Here is a 12,020-nt window from a genome sequence, read left to right on the forward strand (position 1 = left end):
ACAACATGATCTATCCAACAGCAATTGCCAGCAGTGCAAACCCCATTCCCTTCCTCACCTTTCCAGTTCCAAACCAGCACTCCCCATCTTGTGTCCTAGCCAGGCCAGGTATTCAGCTCTGCTGAGATTCCCAAACTCAAAAGGGACAAGCCTCGATCAAAGAAACACAACTTCTCCCTCTGTCTAATTTTTGATGTAACTCTTCCTGTCCCTTCAAACCTGGTGCCTATAAAATAGCCACATGATACTCTCCGTCCTAATAATGGCACACAAGATTACTATATGCAGAATGAGGAATTTGGTGACAGCCCTCTGTACCTGCTGGGCCCGGGTACAGCACTTTAGTGCAGGAGAGCAGAAAAGGTGACCTTGTTATTAGTTTCCAGCCATACTAAAAATGTGCAGGTCCTCATGGAAGTACACTGAGCCTGCAAATCCCTAGTATCTTTGACCAGAAAGTGCTTTTACACACTCTCTGTAGATACGCAAGTTTGAAAACATTGACTGTGTGTCCTTCATCCTCACTTGCATTTACTTTTTATTGACTGGGGCTGTAGAAAGAAGTGAACTGTAGGACTCACTGGAGAAGCATGCAGTATAAGAAATGACCCTGATTCTTCAGAGAAACTGCACAAGTTACAAATGTGACTTCCCCCTACCCTCCCAGCTTTTCAATTCGAACCATTTGTGTGGTTTGGTACGTGCTGGGACGCTCAGCCTGCTCCAGGATACCCCGGGGAGCCTCAGCTCGTGGTGGTGCAGCCCTGTGCAATATCTGTGGTGGGGCTCCCTGGCGCTCTCCTTCCCGCCTGGCATATGATATTTGGCATACAGCATATTTATGACAGAACGTTAGACTGAGGTGAAAATGCAGATCTAATCTTTTCATCTCTCTTCTACACATCTAAGAAAGCCTGACAGCAGACTCAGCAGAGGCTAGGAAGGGATTCCCCCCGTCTGCATGGCAGATCGCATTGGCTGGATGCATTATACAGGGAGAAGTTTTCTTCTGAGGCAACATTGCCGAAGGCAGGTTACTGGGCTTGATAGATTAAAGACATGAACCAAAACAACAACGCTATGTTCTCATGTTAATTGTCAGGCTGTTCTCAGGCCTGTAGTTTTAAATTTGGCTGAGCTGAGGATCAGTTGAACAGGGCTTGTTTTGTCACATGATTTTTAGTGTTCGCAGTAAGCTGTTAACAAGCTCTGGCAGATTTACGGTCACTAGACACACTTCTGCAAACACATTGTTTATAATTACAGCGAATTCACAGGGCAATGACCACAGAGGGACTGCTTACTATATCTGGCTGTAATGTACATTACCATAAAGCCGTCAGAGAGCGTTCCTGTGCCGGGCTCTTGCGGCAGGCTCCCGCTGGAAGTAGTGGTTAGCTGAGCACTGAACCTTGAACTGGAGGCACGCCACTGGCAGCTTCCCCATCCACTATGTGGGCTCAAGGAACTATTTCTCAACTGCTGAAAATAGGAACTTGCACTTTAATGTTTAAATACAATGAAAAATGCTTATGAGTCAACATCTGCAAATTTTGGTTTGGCATTTTAAGGTATTTCCTGGTACCTATCCATAGTACAGATTTATTTTTTTAAAATGAAGATGCTCACAAGCATCAAAATAAATTAGTCATGAAGTAACAGTGCTAAATGTTATCAATCTATGTGTTTTAAGAAAGATGGTCAGAGTTACAATGTACAAATTTTACAGCACTGCAGAGCTGGTAAAAAGCATAAAGAGAGAATTACAGGTGAACTTGTACATAAATTGCAAGGGTAATACTCACCATCAAACATTCCTTCTTTTGAAAGCCTACCCCATCATCTTGTACTGAAAACTTCACCTTTACAAAGAAAAAACAACAACAAAAAAAACCCCATTCTCAGGGCTACAGTTTTTCTTTCAAGTAGGAAAGTCCCCTGAAAACTTTTCAATACTGCTGCTACTTTGATAAGCCAAATAAAAAAAATAGGGAAATCCACTTCAAAGCAGCTTCTTCATTATAATTTGCCACTTTGCATCTGTTTTGTGGCTGATACTGTAGCTGCTAAAACAAATTGATTTGGCAGTTGAAAATTATTTGAAAATATTACTCTATTGCTCAAAACACTAAGTAAGTGCATAAGCATACAAACCCCTGAAATAATCAAAGGTGCAAGGCATTAATTATTCAATTTTCTTAGTGTCTTCTGGACTGTGCTAGAGGTAAGAAAAAGGAGTGTATTTTTAACCTGCCAACCATCATAAATAGCTGTAAACTCATATTAGAAGTCATTTATTTCCATCAATTATCTCTGAAGAGCAACTCCAAGATTCCAACCAGTTGCAAACATGGCACCACAGACCCGTTTATTTGAACATGGATGAGCCTTAAAAAAATTAAACAATAATCCACTGCTAAACGAGACACTTCCCACTGAACTCAATCAATTGTGAATTGTCCATTTAAAGTCCAAATTTAAATGGACTCTTACAAGATCAATGAACTACTGGTCACTTCTGTACTATGTAAATAGGATAGTAGCATCGTTTGAATAAACTGAAAATCAGTTCACCCTGCCTCCGCGTTCAAGCTAACAGAAAAAGTTATTTAACCAATTCTAGTGAAAACAGCTGGCTTGTTCTTTTGTAAATTCTGCCCAGCCTTGAAAAAACTAGTTGTGCAAAGCACATTGAGGAGGAAATGCCTTTAAAAACCAGGCAATTGTGTAAAGAAAAAGGATTACGCGACAATTGTACTTCAGGCAGTCCTTGCCGAGATTTCCAAAGCTGTCTCCTAAGCCTGGGGCTTATTTTCTCTGCTTTTGAAGGTACAAACTGTGAACTGGAAATCGATGAGTGCTTGTCCCAGCCATGCCTGAACGGGGGGACCTGCCACGATTCCCTGGGGAGTTTCTCCTGCTCCTGCGCGCAGGGCTTCCTCGGGGACCTCTGTGACACCGACATCGACGAGTGCTCCAGCCAGCCCTGCCTCCACGGGGGACACTGCACGGACCGTGCCAACGGGTAGGTCTGCCAGCCCTGGGCAGGGCTGAGCCTGGTGCTCCTGGTGCCTGCCTCTGCAGATGGCAACGCTACGGGGGCCTGCCCTGCCGGGTAGCTCATTTCCTTCCAAATTCTACATTTCACCTCTTGGTCCTGTGCTAATTTCAGTTCCGATCTGAAAAGGATTAGAAAATACCAGTCTGGTGTCAGAGCCAGTAAGACAACACAACATTCATGGCAAAGACTGACCAATAAATTTATTTTTCATATTTGTACTTTAAATATTTACAACACGCTGTTTTGCTGGCTGTTAGTATTGTCATTCAGATATGAATTTTGTTTCTAATGCTTACCAAACTTTAGTTTCCAAGAAAGATGTGAGATTGTATAAAACTGAATTTTCTAACAGCAGCTGCCCACACTGACAGACAGAAGGATTAGAAGAGAGAGGCAGAGAAAAACTGTAGTAACAGTAACCATAGTAATAGATATCATTAGGAAATATGTCAGAAATTTTACAGGTATACAGTACAACAGCTACTTTTTCAAAACAACCTGCAGTCCACGGGCAAAAAAATAGTAACAGTAATAAAAAAAGAAGGAGACTACAAGGCAATGGAAAAGTGACATTCTCCATCTACAGTTACTGGCCCCACGCAGAGGTCTAAGCAGAGCTCTGAAATTCACTCACCAGTACTGGATTTTCTGACTCAGCACGAGCTTCCCTAACTGAACACACATATAAGCTCAGTCTGAAAGTTCCCAAGTGTATTCATGCAGGTGCTCCTCTTGCCAGTATAGGATTTGTCCTTTATTGCGTATTTTCCAGTTTTTATAGAGCAGTTCTGAAGACTTCAGTGCCCCAAAAATCAGTTGAAAAGTCACGCCAGCAAAAGACATGCTTGCCTCGAGTAAGGGGGGAAGAGATCATATTCTGGGAATGAGCTTTTGTTCAGTGTGGTGACATGGCACCCACCTTGTGGAGCTTCTTTTCAGCAGTGCTGAACAGCTCTGAGCAGGACAAAGCAATGTATTATTTTCCAGTGTAGCTAAAGCATGACAGCAGGGAGAGGGGGTCACCTTGGACCTGACTCACTCACAGACCTGTGTAGTAACCTGGAAGCTTTTTGAGGATACACATGTGAGGTGAACAACTGGGATGCTCATTCAGGCCAGACTTAATCCTGCTCAGTTTTCTCCTGGCTTCTAAAGCTGAGGTACATGCAAGACCAATTTTAATTGGCTTGTAATACTGCAGGGTATCTGGAGAACAACTGGAGCTCTTTCCGTATTTGTTATGTGATGGAAAGGAATGGACAACAAAGCAATTCAAAACAGAAGGGTGCCCAGCAATTTCCTTTCTTTTGTGTATTTTTGGGGATAAATGAAGAATTGTGGTCTTTATGCAGGAGTTTTCCATTTCTGAATAATCTACAGTACAGCTGAGGCTTTGGTGTCTGCCACCAGCTCTCACAGAAATGTGTACAAGGCAATGAATTTAGCGCAAAAAGCTGTGAACACAAACATCAAACCAAATTCTCTCCCAAATTTCAGACAGATCTTCCAGTGATGTTTCATGAATGCAACAAAGTATGAGCTGATCTCTTAAAGAAACATTTTCACGTGAGTGAATGTTCTTATTTAAACTCAACAATTTACAGACTTAGCTGGACTACAAAACCTAGTGTGCCTATGCACAGAGGATATCTCTGCATGCTCCATGTATTTTTTCTATAGGAAATATTGCCAGGAGCTCTAATGTTCATAGGAGATTCCATAGGAAAGAACATCTACATGTATTGCTTTCTGCAGATTGTGAGAACATCAAACAAGAAGTCAAAAAAATATGCTACGTAGAGGATCAAAATTGCCTTACTATAAAAAGCCATCTGCCTGCTCAGCTGCAGCCTGCTCGCAAGCAGGGCACCTTCCAGAATCCCTGAAGGTCGCCAGCAATGTCAAATGCTAAAAGATACCCAAGAAAAAAGACACACAGGTAGGGCTGCACATTAAGCAGTGAGTTCTGGATATTCCTCACTGCTCCAGGATTCTGAACCAAAGGGAAAAGTAGCTTGGACACAGCCAGGAAAAAAAGCTTTCACCACAAAGCTGAACAGCACCAAACTGAAGGTGCATGGGAGAAACGTACTAAAAACTCAGCAGAAGAAGGAGATTTCTGGTTTGAGAACATACTTCAGAATGAAAATTATTTTTCTGATTCACATCTCCCTCATTACTTTTTATATCCAAAATTCAAATGCCACCTGGTCTAAGTCATCTCTGACTTTGATTTAAGAATAATCCATACACCAGTAACACACTGGCCTGCCAGAAGTTTCTGCTTATGCACACACTTAAACAGTGTAGTAAAAAGTTTACACTTTTTGGTCCGCTAGACTGCGGGAGCCAGTTGTTCTCTGATGTTGCTTTATGTTCAATAATTTCACCTTCTCTCCATATATTTACTCCAAGTCTAAGACTTGGATATTGAGCACAGAAATTATCAAATAAGTATACTTATGTCTTGTTCAGCAAAATGCCCCATGAATGCAATTGTACAATAATGGTTTATCATTTTAATGTAAAAGAAAAAATAAGAATAAATTTTTGCTTCCTATAGTTATTATTAGGCCAAGACCATACAAGCCTGCACAGTTAACATGTCTTGCAAAAGCCTCTTCATATGACATGTACATCTTAACTTTGTACTTGATGACCAAAGAACAGGAATGATACTTTTTATAACAACTCTCCTGAAAAAAAAATGCAAACTTTTTTTTAACTCCCAGATATTACTGATAGCTGCATGTTGCTAATTTCTACATATACACTTGTTTGTTTACTTTTGTTGTAGTGACATTGCTATCAAAAAGGAGCTGTATTACTGTTGTTATTGGGACTAAGAAAACAACTGATATTTTTGTTCTAACCTAACAATAAAAGGCTGGTTTTTAGGAAAAAAAAAATCATTTACTTGAGGAACAGAAAATCTCTTATTTTGCTGGCAATTCAATTTCTACCAGTCCAAAAGTAAGGGATACTAACACACTGCCTCCCCCCTTTTAATTTTCTGAATAATGTTAAGCCTACAAAATAAATTTTAAAAAAAAAGCATTGGAAATGACAAACTATTTTTTTCTCCTAAAAATTAAAAAAAGAAGAAGAAAAAAGAAGGATCAGTAATTCTCAGGGCTCTGTCAAAACCAATTTGAATTCACAAGCAGTTCTTTTTCCCCAGACAAAACCACATACTTCAGGGAAAAGCTCATTGCTGGTTCCCAATTTCTGCGGTTTCTCCTAAAGCACCAGGTGGTGGTCTAGAGCTGGCCTCGACCCTGTGAGCTGCTAGCCAAGGCTACACAAGAAGCCTGTGCATGTTTGGGAACAAAGCCCAGATCTCTTGACTTCCAGCCTAAGTGAACATTGCATTCTGTGTTGTAGGTACAGCTGCAACTGCACCGGGACTGGATTTATGGGCTTGCACTGCGAGACCCTCACTCCCTTATGTTGGTCACAACCATGCTACAACAACGCCACTTGTGAGGACCACGCTGACAATTACACGTGCCACTGTTGGCCAGGTACACTCCAGGTTCTCCTTTAAATATTCCTTGAGTAGTAGTAGAGGTGTCCTTTTTTTTTTTTTTTTTTCCCCTAATACAATAAAAGGTTAAATCTCTATAACCTTAAAAGTACTCTATGGGCTTGTGTTTACATGGGCTTCACTCGTCACAAGGCAGAGCCCTTTGGGTAAGTTGCTTGCTTTTGCAGCTAAGAATTGATTTTCCTGTACAGCAGAAGTGGACAAAACAAAAAGCATCAGTATTATGGTACCAAGACAGGAGATAAGTCAACGTTGGGAGCCATCTCCCAGTTACTAAATCTTTCAAACCATGTGATACATGCATCACTGCTGCAGCTGACCCTTTTTTCAGTCTTCATCAACACAACCTTGAAACCAGTCTAAAAACTTCTGTCTGGCAGTGGGCACTGAAACCCACAGGCTGTGTTCTCTACCAGCACTGCTTGTGTATCCAGCTGTTTGCAAAGAGGCCCCACACCCCAGGGGGGGACACAGACCCTGTGCTCCTGAGAGACGACACCACTCTTCCAGCACACAAACTACAAGAAGTCTCCCTAAGGAGTTTATGTCTGTGATCTTACTGAGGATGAAGGAGTGCAGACAGCACTGTGAGGACTAAAGGCCTCAGTGTTGTTGCACTACTCGAGTCTTGGTGCAATAGATAAGGAAAAATTAGGCAGAACCCTTCACATTTTCCAGAATTCAGGGATCCTTGTAGCACTTCAACCTCCAGATGAAACACTTTACAAACACCAAATGATTTATACTGCCCTCCCCTGCCTTCCCACAACCTGAGAGTGTATTTACACCACAATTGTTACCCACGCAAATTTCCATGCTAGTGCCTCAAAAAGACCCAAACAAACCCTTTATGGCACGGCACAGCTCAGCTTACTAATGCAGAGTAGCCGCAGCAATGTCCGGCTGCCAAGCCCTGGCAGGGAGCTGCAAGGGAACATTCACACCTTCAAGGAGCTGAGGAAAACTTTCAGCACACGACAAAGCCTGAAGCCGTGTGCAGCTACTATTCACAGTGTATATTTGGGGGTCTGGAAGGGAAGAATAGCACACAGAATTATAAAATAGTTTGGATTGTAAGGGACCTTAAAGATCATCTAGCCTTCCAATACCTGAAAGGAGCCTATAAGAAATATGGAGAGGGAATGTGGTGACACGACAAGGGGAAATGGCTTCAAACTGAGAGCAGGTTTAAGTTAGATATTAGGAGAAAATTCTTTACTGTGAGGCCCTGGCACAGGTTGCCCAGAGAAGGAGTGGCTGCGCCATCCCTGGCAGTGTTCCAGGCTGGATGGAGGCCTGAACACCCTGGTCTAGCGGGAGGTGTCCCTGCCCACGGCGGGGGCTGGGAGCTCCCAGTATCCCATCCCTGACCTTGTCGGTGTCTCCGCAGGGTACGCGGGCTCCCGCTGCGAGGAGGACATCGCCGAGTGCCGCAGCAACCCCTGCCTGTCCGGCGGCCACTGCGTGGAGCGCTCCTGGGCCGGCCACTACGGGCTGGTCCCGGGGCTGCCGCCGGCCTTCCGCTACGAGCGGGCCGAGGGCTACATCTGCCGCTGCCCGCCGGGCTTCGCCGGTAAGGGCCGGGTCAGGGGAGGGGGTCCCGCCGGGCTTCGCCGATAAGGGCCGGGCCAGGGGAGGGGGTCCCGCCGGGCTTCGCCGGTAAGGGCCGGGTCAGGGGAGGGGGTCCCGCCGGGCAGGGCCGAGCCCGAGCCCGCCGAGCGCTCGGTCCCGCTGCCGACCCCGTTCTACCGCCTGCGGCAAAGAAACATCCACTGGTGTGCACAGCTCTGCTCTTACAGGGAAAAAGTGTCGGATTTACAGCTAACCATAATCCTGACAGAGGTGCGTTCAGACCTGCCTTTATTCTACCACAAGCCTGCACTGTTTAGCACAGCCGCAAACCACTTGGGCTTGGACTGTGTGCTTCTGGGGCTACAGTATTGTTCTGTCAACCCCACCCGCTAGTTCTTTCTAAAGGAAAAAAATAATTAATAGCTAGATTAATTTAACCAGCCTTCAATTTCTCGTTCCATTCATGTCCCGAGAAGCTTATAAACTTCATGTCATGGGAGATGCATGACTGCTGTCTCCAGCATAACAAGTACAAAAGTTTATGGAGACCACAGCTTTCACTCTGAATTCTCTACTTACTTTTCTTCAAAGTGGCATCGAGACTTGTTCCAGCCCTTCCCCTTAACTGTCCTTCCCTGTCCTGTCACTAAGTGTTGCTGTTGTTCTTTTGTTCTGCCTTAGAGAACACACTATGAGCCTTCTACTCAGGCTTTCAGTCTTCCAGGCTGTCCCAAGCACTCCCTTACCTCTCCACATGCCCCTGCTTTCTCTTCACCTCCTTTCGGTGATGGCCAGACTTCCAGTTTCTTTTCCTCCTGTCTTGTCCTAATTTGAAAACTTCTGAGCTCTGTGAGACAAACTGGAAGGTGTTTTCTTGATTAACCATCATCCTTTATCCTCTCATTTACTTATTAATTGCCTTCACCTGGCTTGTTTGCCTGATTTGGGTCATGATTCTATGGGTTTTGTTCAAATGGAGAACTTACTCCCCCAGCAATACAGACTCTTAAACTGGTCTGAAAACAAAGTGTATCAGAATGTATGTAATTCTATCAATCTTGAATCAATTTTTCAATCCATAATCTCACTGTTATCATTCATTTGGAGAGTCATTTGCAGGACTCTCCAAAGCATGAGGGAGAGAAAGTATTGGAGATCCTGAAACTTTTACAGACTCTGTATGCAAATAAAATTACGTTTTTAAAAACCATAAGTAAGTTTAGTTATGCACATACCTGTTGGATGCTACCTATATAACTTTCATGAGAAAAAAAAACCCAAAAGAGTTATTCTTACTGAACAGTTCGCCCACACCACAGCCGGGAGATCAAATCTTTAACTGGGCACTCTGATAGCAGTAGCACCACACATTTCTCTCTGGCCTTTCTCCTTCCCCCAGGTAACCTCAAAATAAAAAGTGCTGAAAATGAGCCTCAGCCTCCTTGGATTTCAGAAGCTTTGGCACAAAAAGCCTATAGGCAGGACTGGAAGTGTTTATCTCTGATCTGGACAAGCAATTTCTCCAATTATAGCCAAATAATAAGTAAACCCCTAGTTTTAATTAGAATTAAAGAAGATTTAAGATTAGAGTTGATAGCAGTAGTATGATTCAAGGTAGCAGGTGAGTCCCTGATCAGGACCACTCACTATTTGGTGCTTATCTAATGGAGATGAACTAACAGCCACCTGGAGAAAAGGTCAAATCCTTTCATCTGGATATCAGCATATTTCATTGACACCCCAAATCTTACATTTCTGCAGCTGTAAGCCAGGAGTTTTTCCAGCCTTAACACCTGAATTGTTTTATGTGCTTTAGATATAACCCCTCAGATTCCTATTGCAACAGGACAGAGATTTTGTTTAATAAACCAAATTAATTTTATTATGCCTCTTTCCTCAGTAAAGCACTCATATAACGTTGTAATCATATTTCACTAAAGGGGGTTATATGCAGAAATATTAATCCACATACCCTGCATTGCAAGGGCCTGATCCAAAAGCCATTGAAATCAGTGGAAAGATGTAATTAAAGTGAGGTTGGCTGCCAATATGTAACAAGCATCTTTGAACTTACTGGATAAGATTGCAAACAAATTAGTGTAACTGAACTGAAAAACTGAGAATATCCACCTTTTGGATGGTAGTTTTAAACCTAAGGGCAGGAGATAATGAAGCCTAAACACATGCCTATGTCAGGATAAAATATTTCCCTCAGAAACTGGGAGAAAGGAATAAATATTACCTGGCAGTGTCTTGTTACAGAGAGTGATTTTTCGGGTGACTTGAAAAACAGTCAGTCATCCTACTGAAAGTCTTGAAAGGATCAAATCTGCAAACAAAATTATTTAGACAATTTGATTCTTAAAAATAAATATGTAAATCCTAGTCTGGAGACTTCATCCCAGCTAGAAACTCTTTGAGGATGTTAGATATGTGCCTTATCCATATCTAAGATAGAAAATTTCTGCACAGGTTCTACAAAGGGTTAAACTTCTCCTGTTCCTTTTAAAATCAAAGTGTTTGTGGATGCTCAGATTTCAAGAGGTCTCAGTACTTCTGCAGTAGCAAGCCCTAGGTTTTTTATAGTACCTTGGCATGCTGGCCCCCTAGCACAACAGTACCTTTAATAAATTGGGCTTTCATTTAAGGGTCCTGTGATTTGTTGCTGCGAGCTAAAGGCAGTGGTTACCCTAGAACTGTGTCCTTTCATACTGTGGATATATTGTATTGCTCTAGCACTGCACATTTGTTAAAAAGGCTGTTATTTGAAAGGTTAAACTTTTCACTTTGCTCATGAAAACATGTAAGAAAGGAGAAAGGCAGAGCTATGGATTTGGTAGTGACTCATTTCACCAGGTTGTAATAAACTTAACACCATGTCAAAGGTAAAGAGCTTCTGAACTTGCAAGGTCTACCAAGTGACACATTCCAGAGTGGAGTGGAGCCCAAGGAGCAGCGAGTGTGCCAGGCAGGCAGGTCCTGCTCCCTGTGCCTAAAAAGCTGTGCTGCCCATATCTCCAGGTGGGGGAACAGTGCTGGCAGCAGGGATGAAGCCAATCCGTTTTCCCTCAGCACGGTGAGGGTGAGAGGAGCAGAGCTCACTCTCCTGAGTGCAGGCAGGGTCCCTGCTGCCACACACGAGTGCTGGCTGCTGAGGGCCTGGCCACTGCTGGTGTCTTGTTATCTGCTGCGTGCCAGCTGTGCCACCAGCACTGCTGCTTGCTTTGGCATCAGGAATTCCTAAATGGTTTTTGGCCTTTTCGTTTGTCTTGTTTTCTGTTTTTCCCTTTTAAATTTCCTTGGCCCTTTTCCCAGCCTGTTGGACTACTGCAAGAGAAAATGATATGATCAGACTGGTGTCGTATGCATTTTGAATTCCTGGCATAAGCATGAGGGAAAGAAACTGTCTCCCAGAGCCAGAAGATGAGGCAGATAAATGGCCAGTATGGGAGAGTGCTGAACACTCAGCTAAGTAAAGAAAACCTCAAGCCAGACACTGATGTGGGAACGTTGTGGGACCTGTACTTAGAAACTGAATTATTTGGGCTCTCGTTCTGCACTTAAGGCAGGGGGACAGAAACACGGAGCACACAGAGCTTCCATCTCCCTGCATGTCTGTAGGTGCTGCTCTGGGCAGAGCACCCAGCAGACAGCAGGGCACACTGACCCAGCCATCCTCCTCCCCCCTGGCCTCTGACAGTGTGGGACAGACACAAATATTATCGATGGGTAATGGGTGGGACCGTGGGCACATTACCACTAACTTGGGAAGCTTAAAATACATGCATACATTTTTCTAACTCTAAAAGTAATTACACATCTTCTTTCTTTTTTAAACCT

The 12,020-nt window shown here is 43.4% G+C and overlaps 1 protein-coding gene across 1 annotated transcript in view; it reads left to right on the plus strand.

The window, feature by feature from the left end:
* The window catches only part of CRB1 (crumbs cell polarity complex component 1), a gene marked incomplete at both ends in the record, with an annotated part of 95,816 nt that overhangs the window by 30,286 nt on the left and 53,510 nt on the right, over positions 1-12,020 (plus strand). The window contains 3 exons of the mRNA XM_082286718.1: positions 2,830-3,025; positions 6,446-6,585; positions 7,999-8,181. Coding sequence (XP_082142844.1) covers positions 2,830-3,025; positions 6,446-6,585; positions 7,999-8,181 — 519 coding nt within the window. The remainder of the gene's footprint in view (positions 1-2,829; positions 3,026-6,445; positions 6,586-7,998; positions 8,182-12,020) is intronic.

This window comes from Coloeus monedula, assembly GCF_965178545.1.
Source record: "Coloeus monedula genome assembly, chromosome: 9".
NCBI classification, from domain to species: domain Eukaryota; kingdom Metazoa; phylum Chordata; class Aves; order Passeriformes; family Corvidae; genus Coloeus; species Coloeus monedula.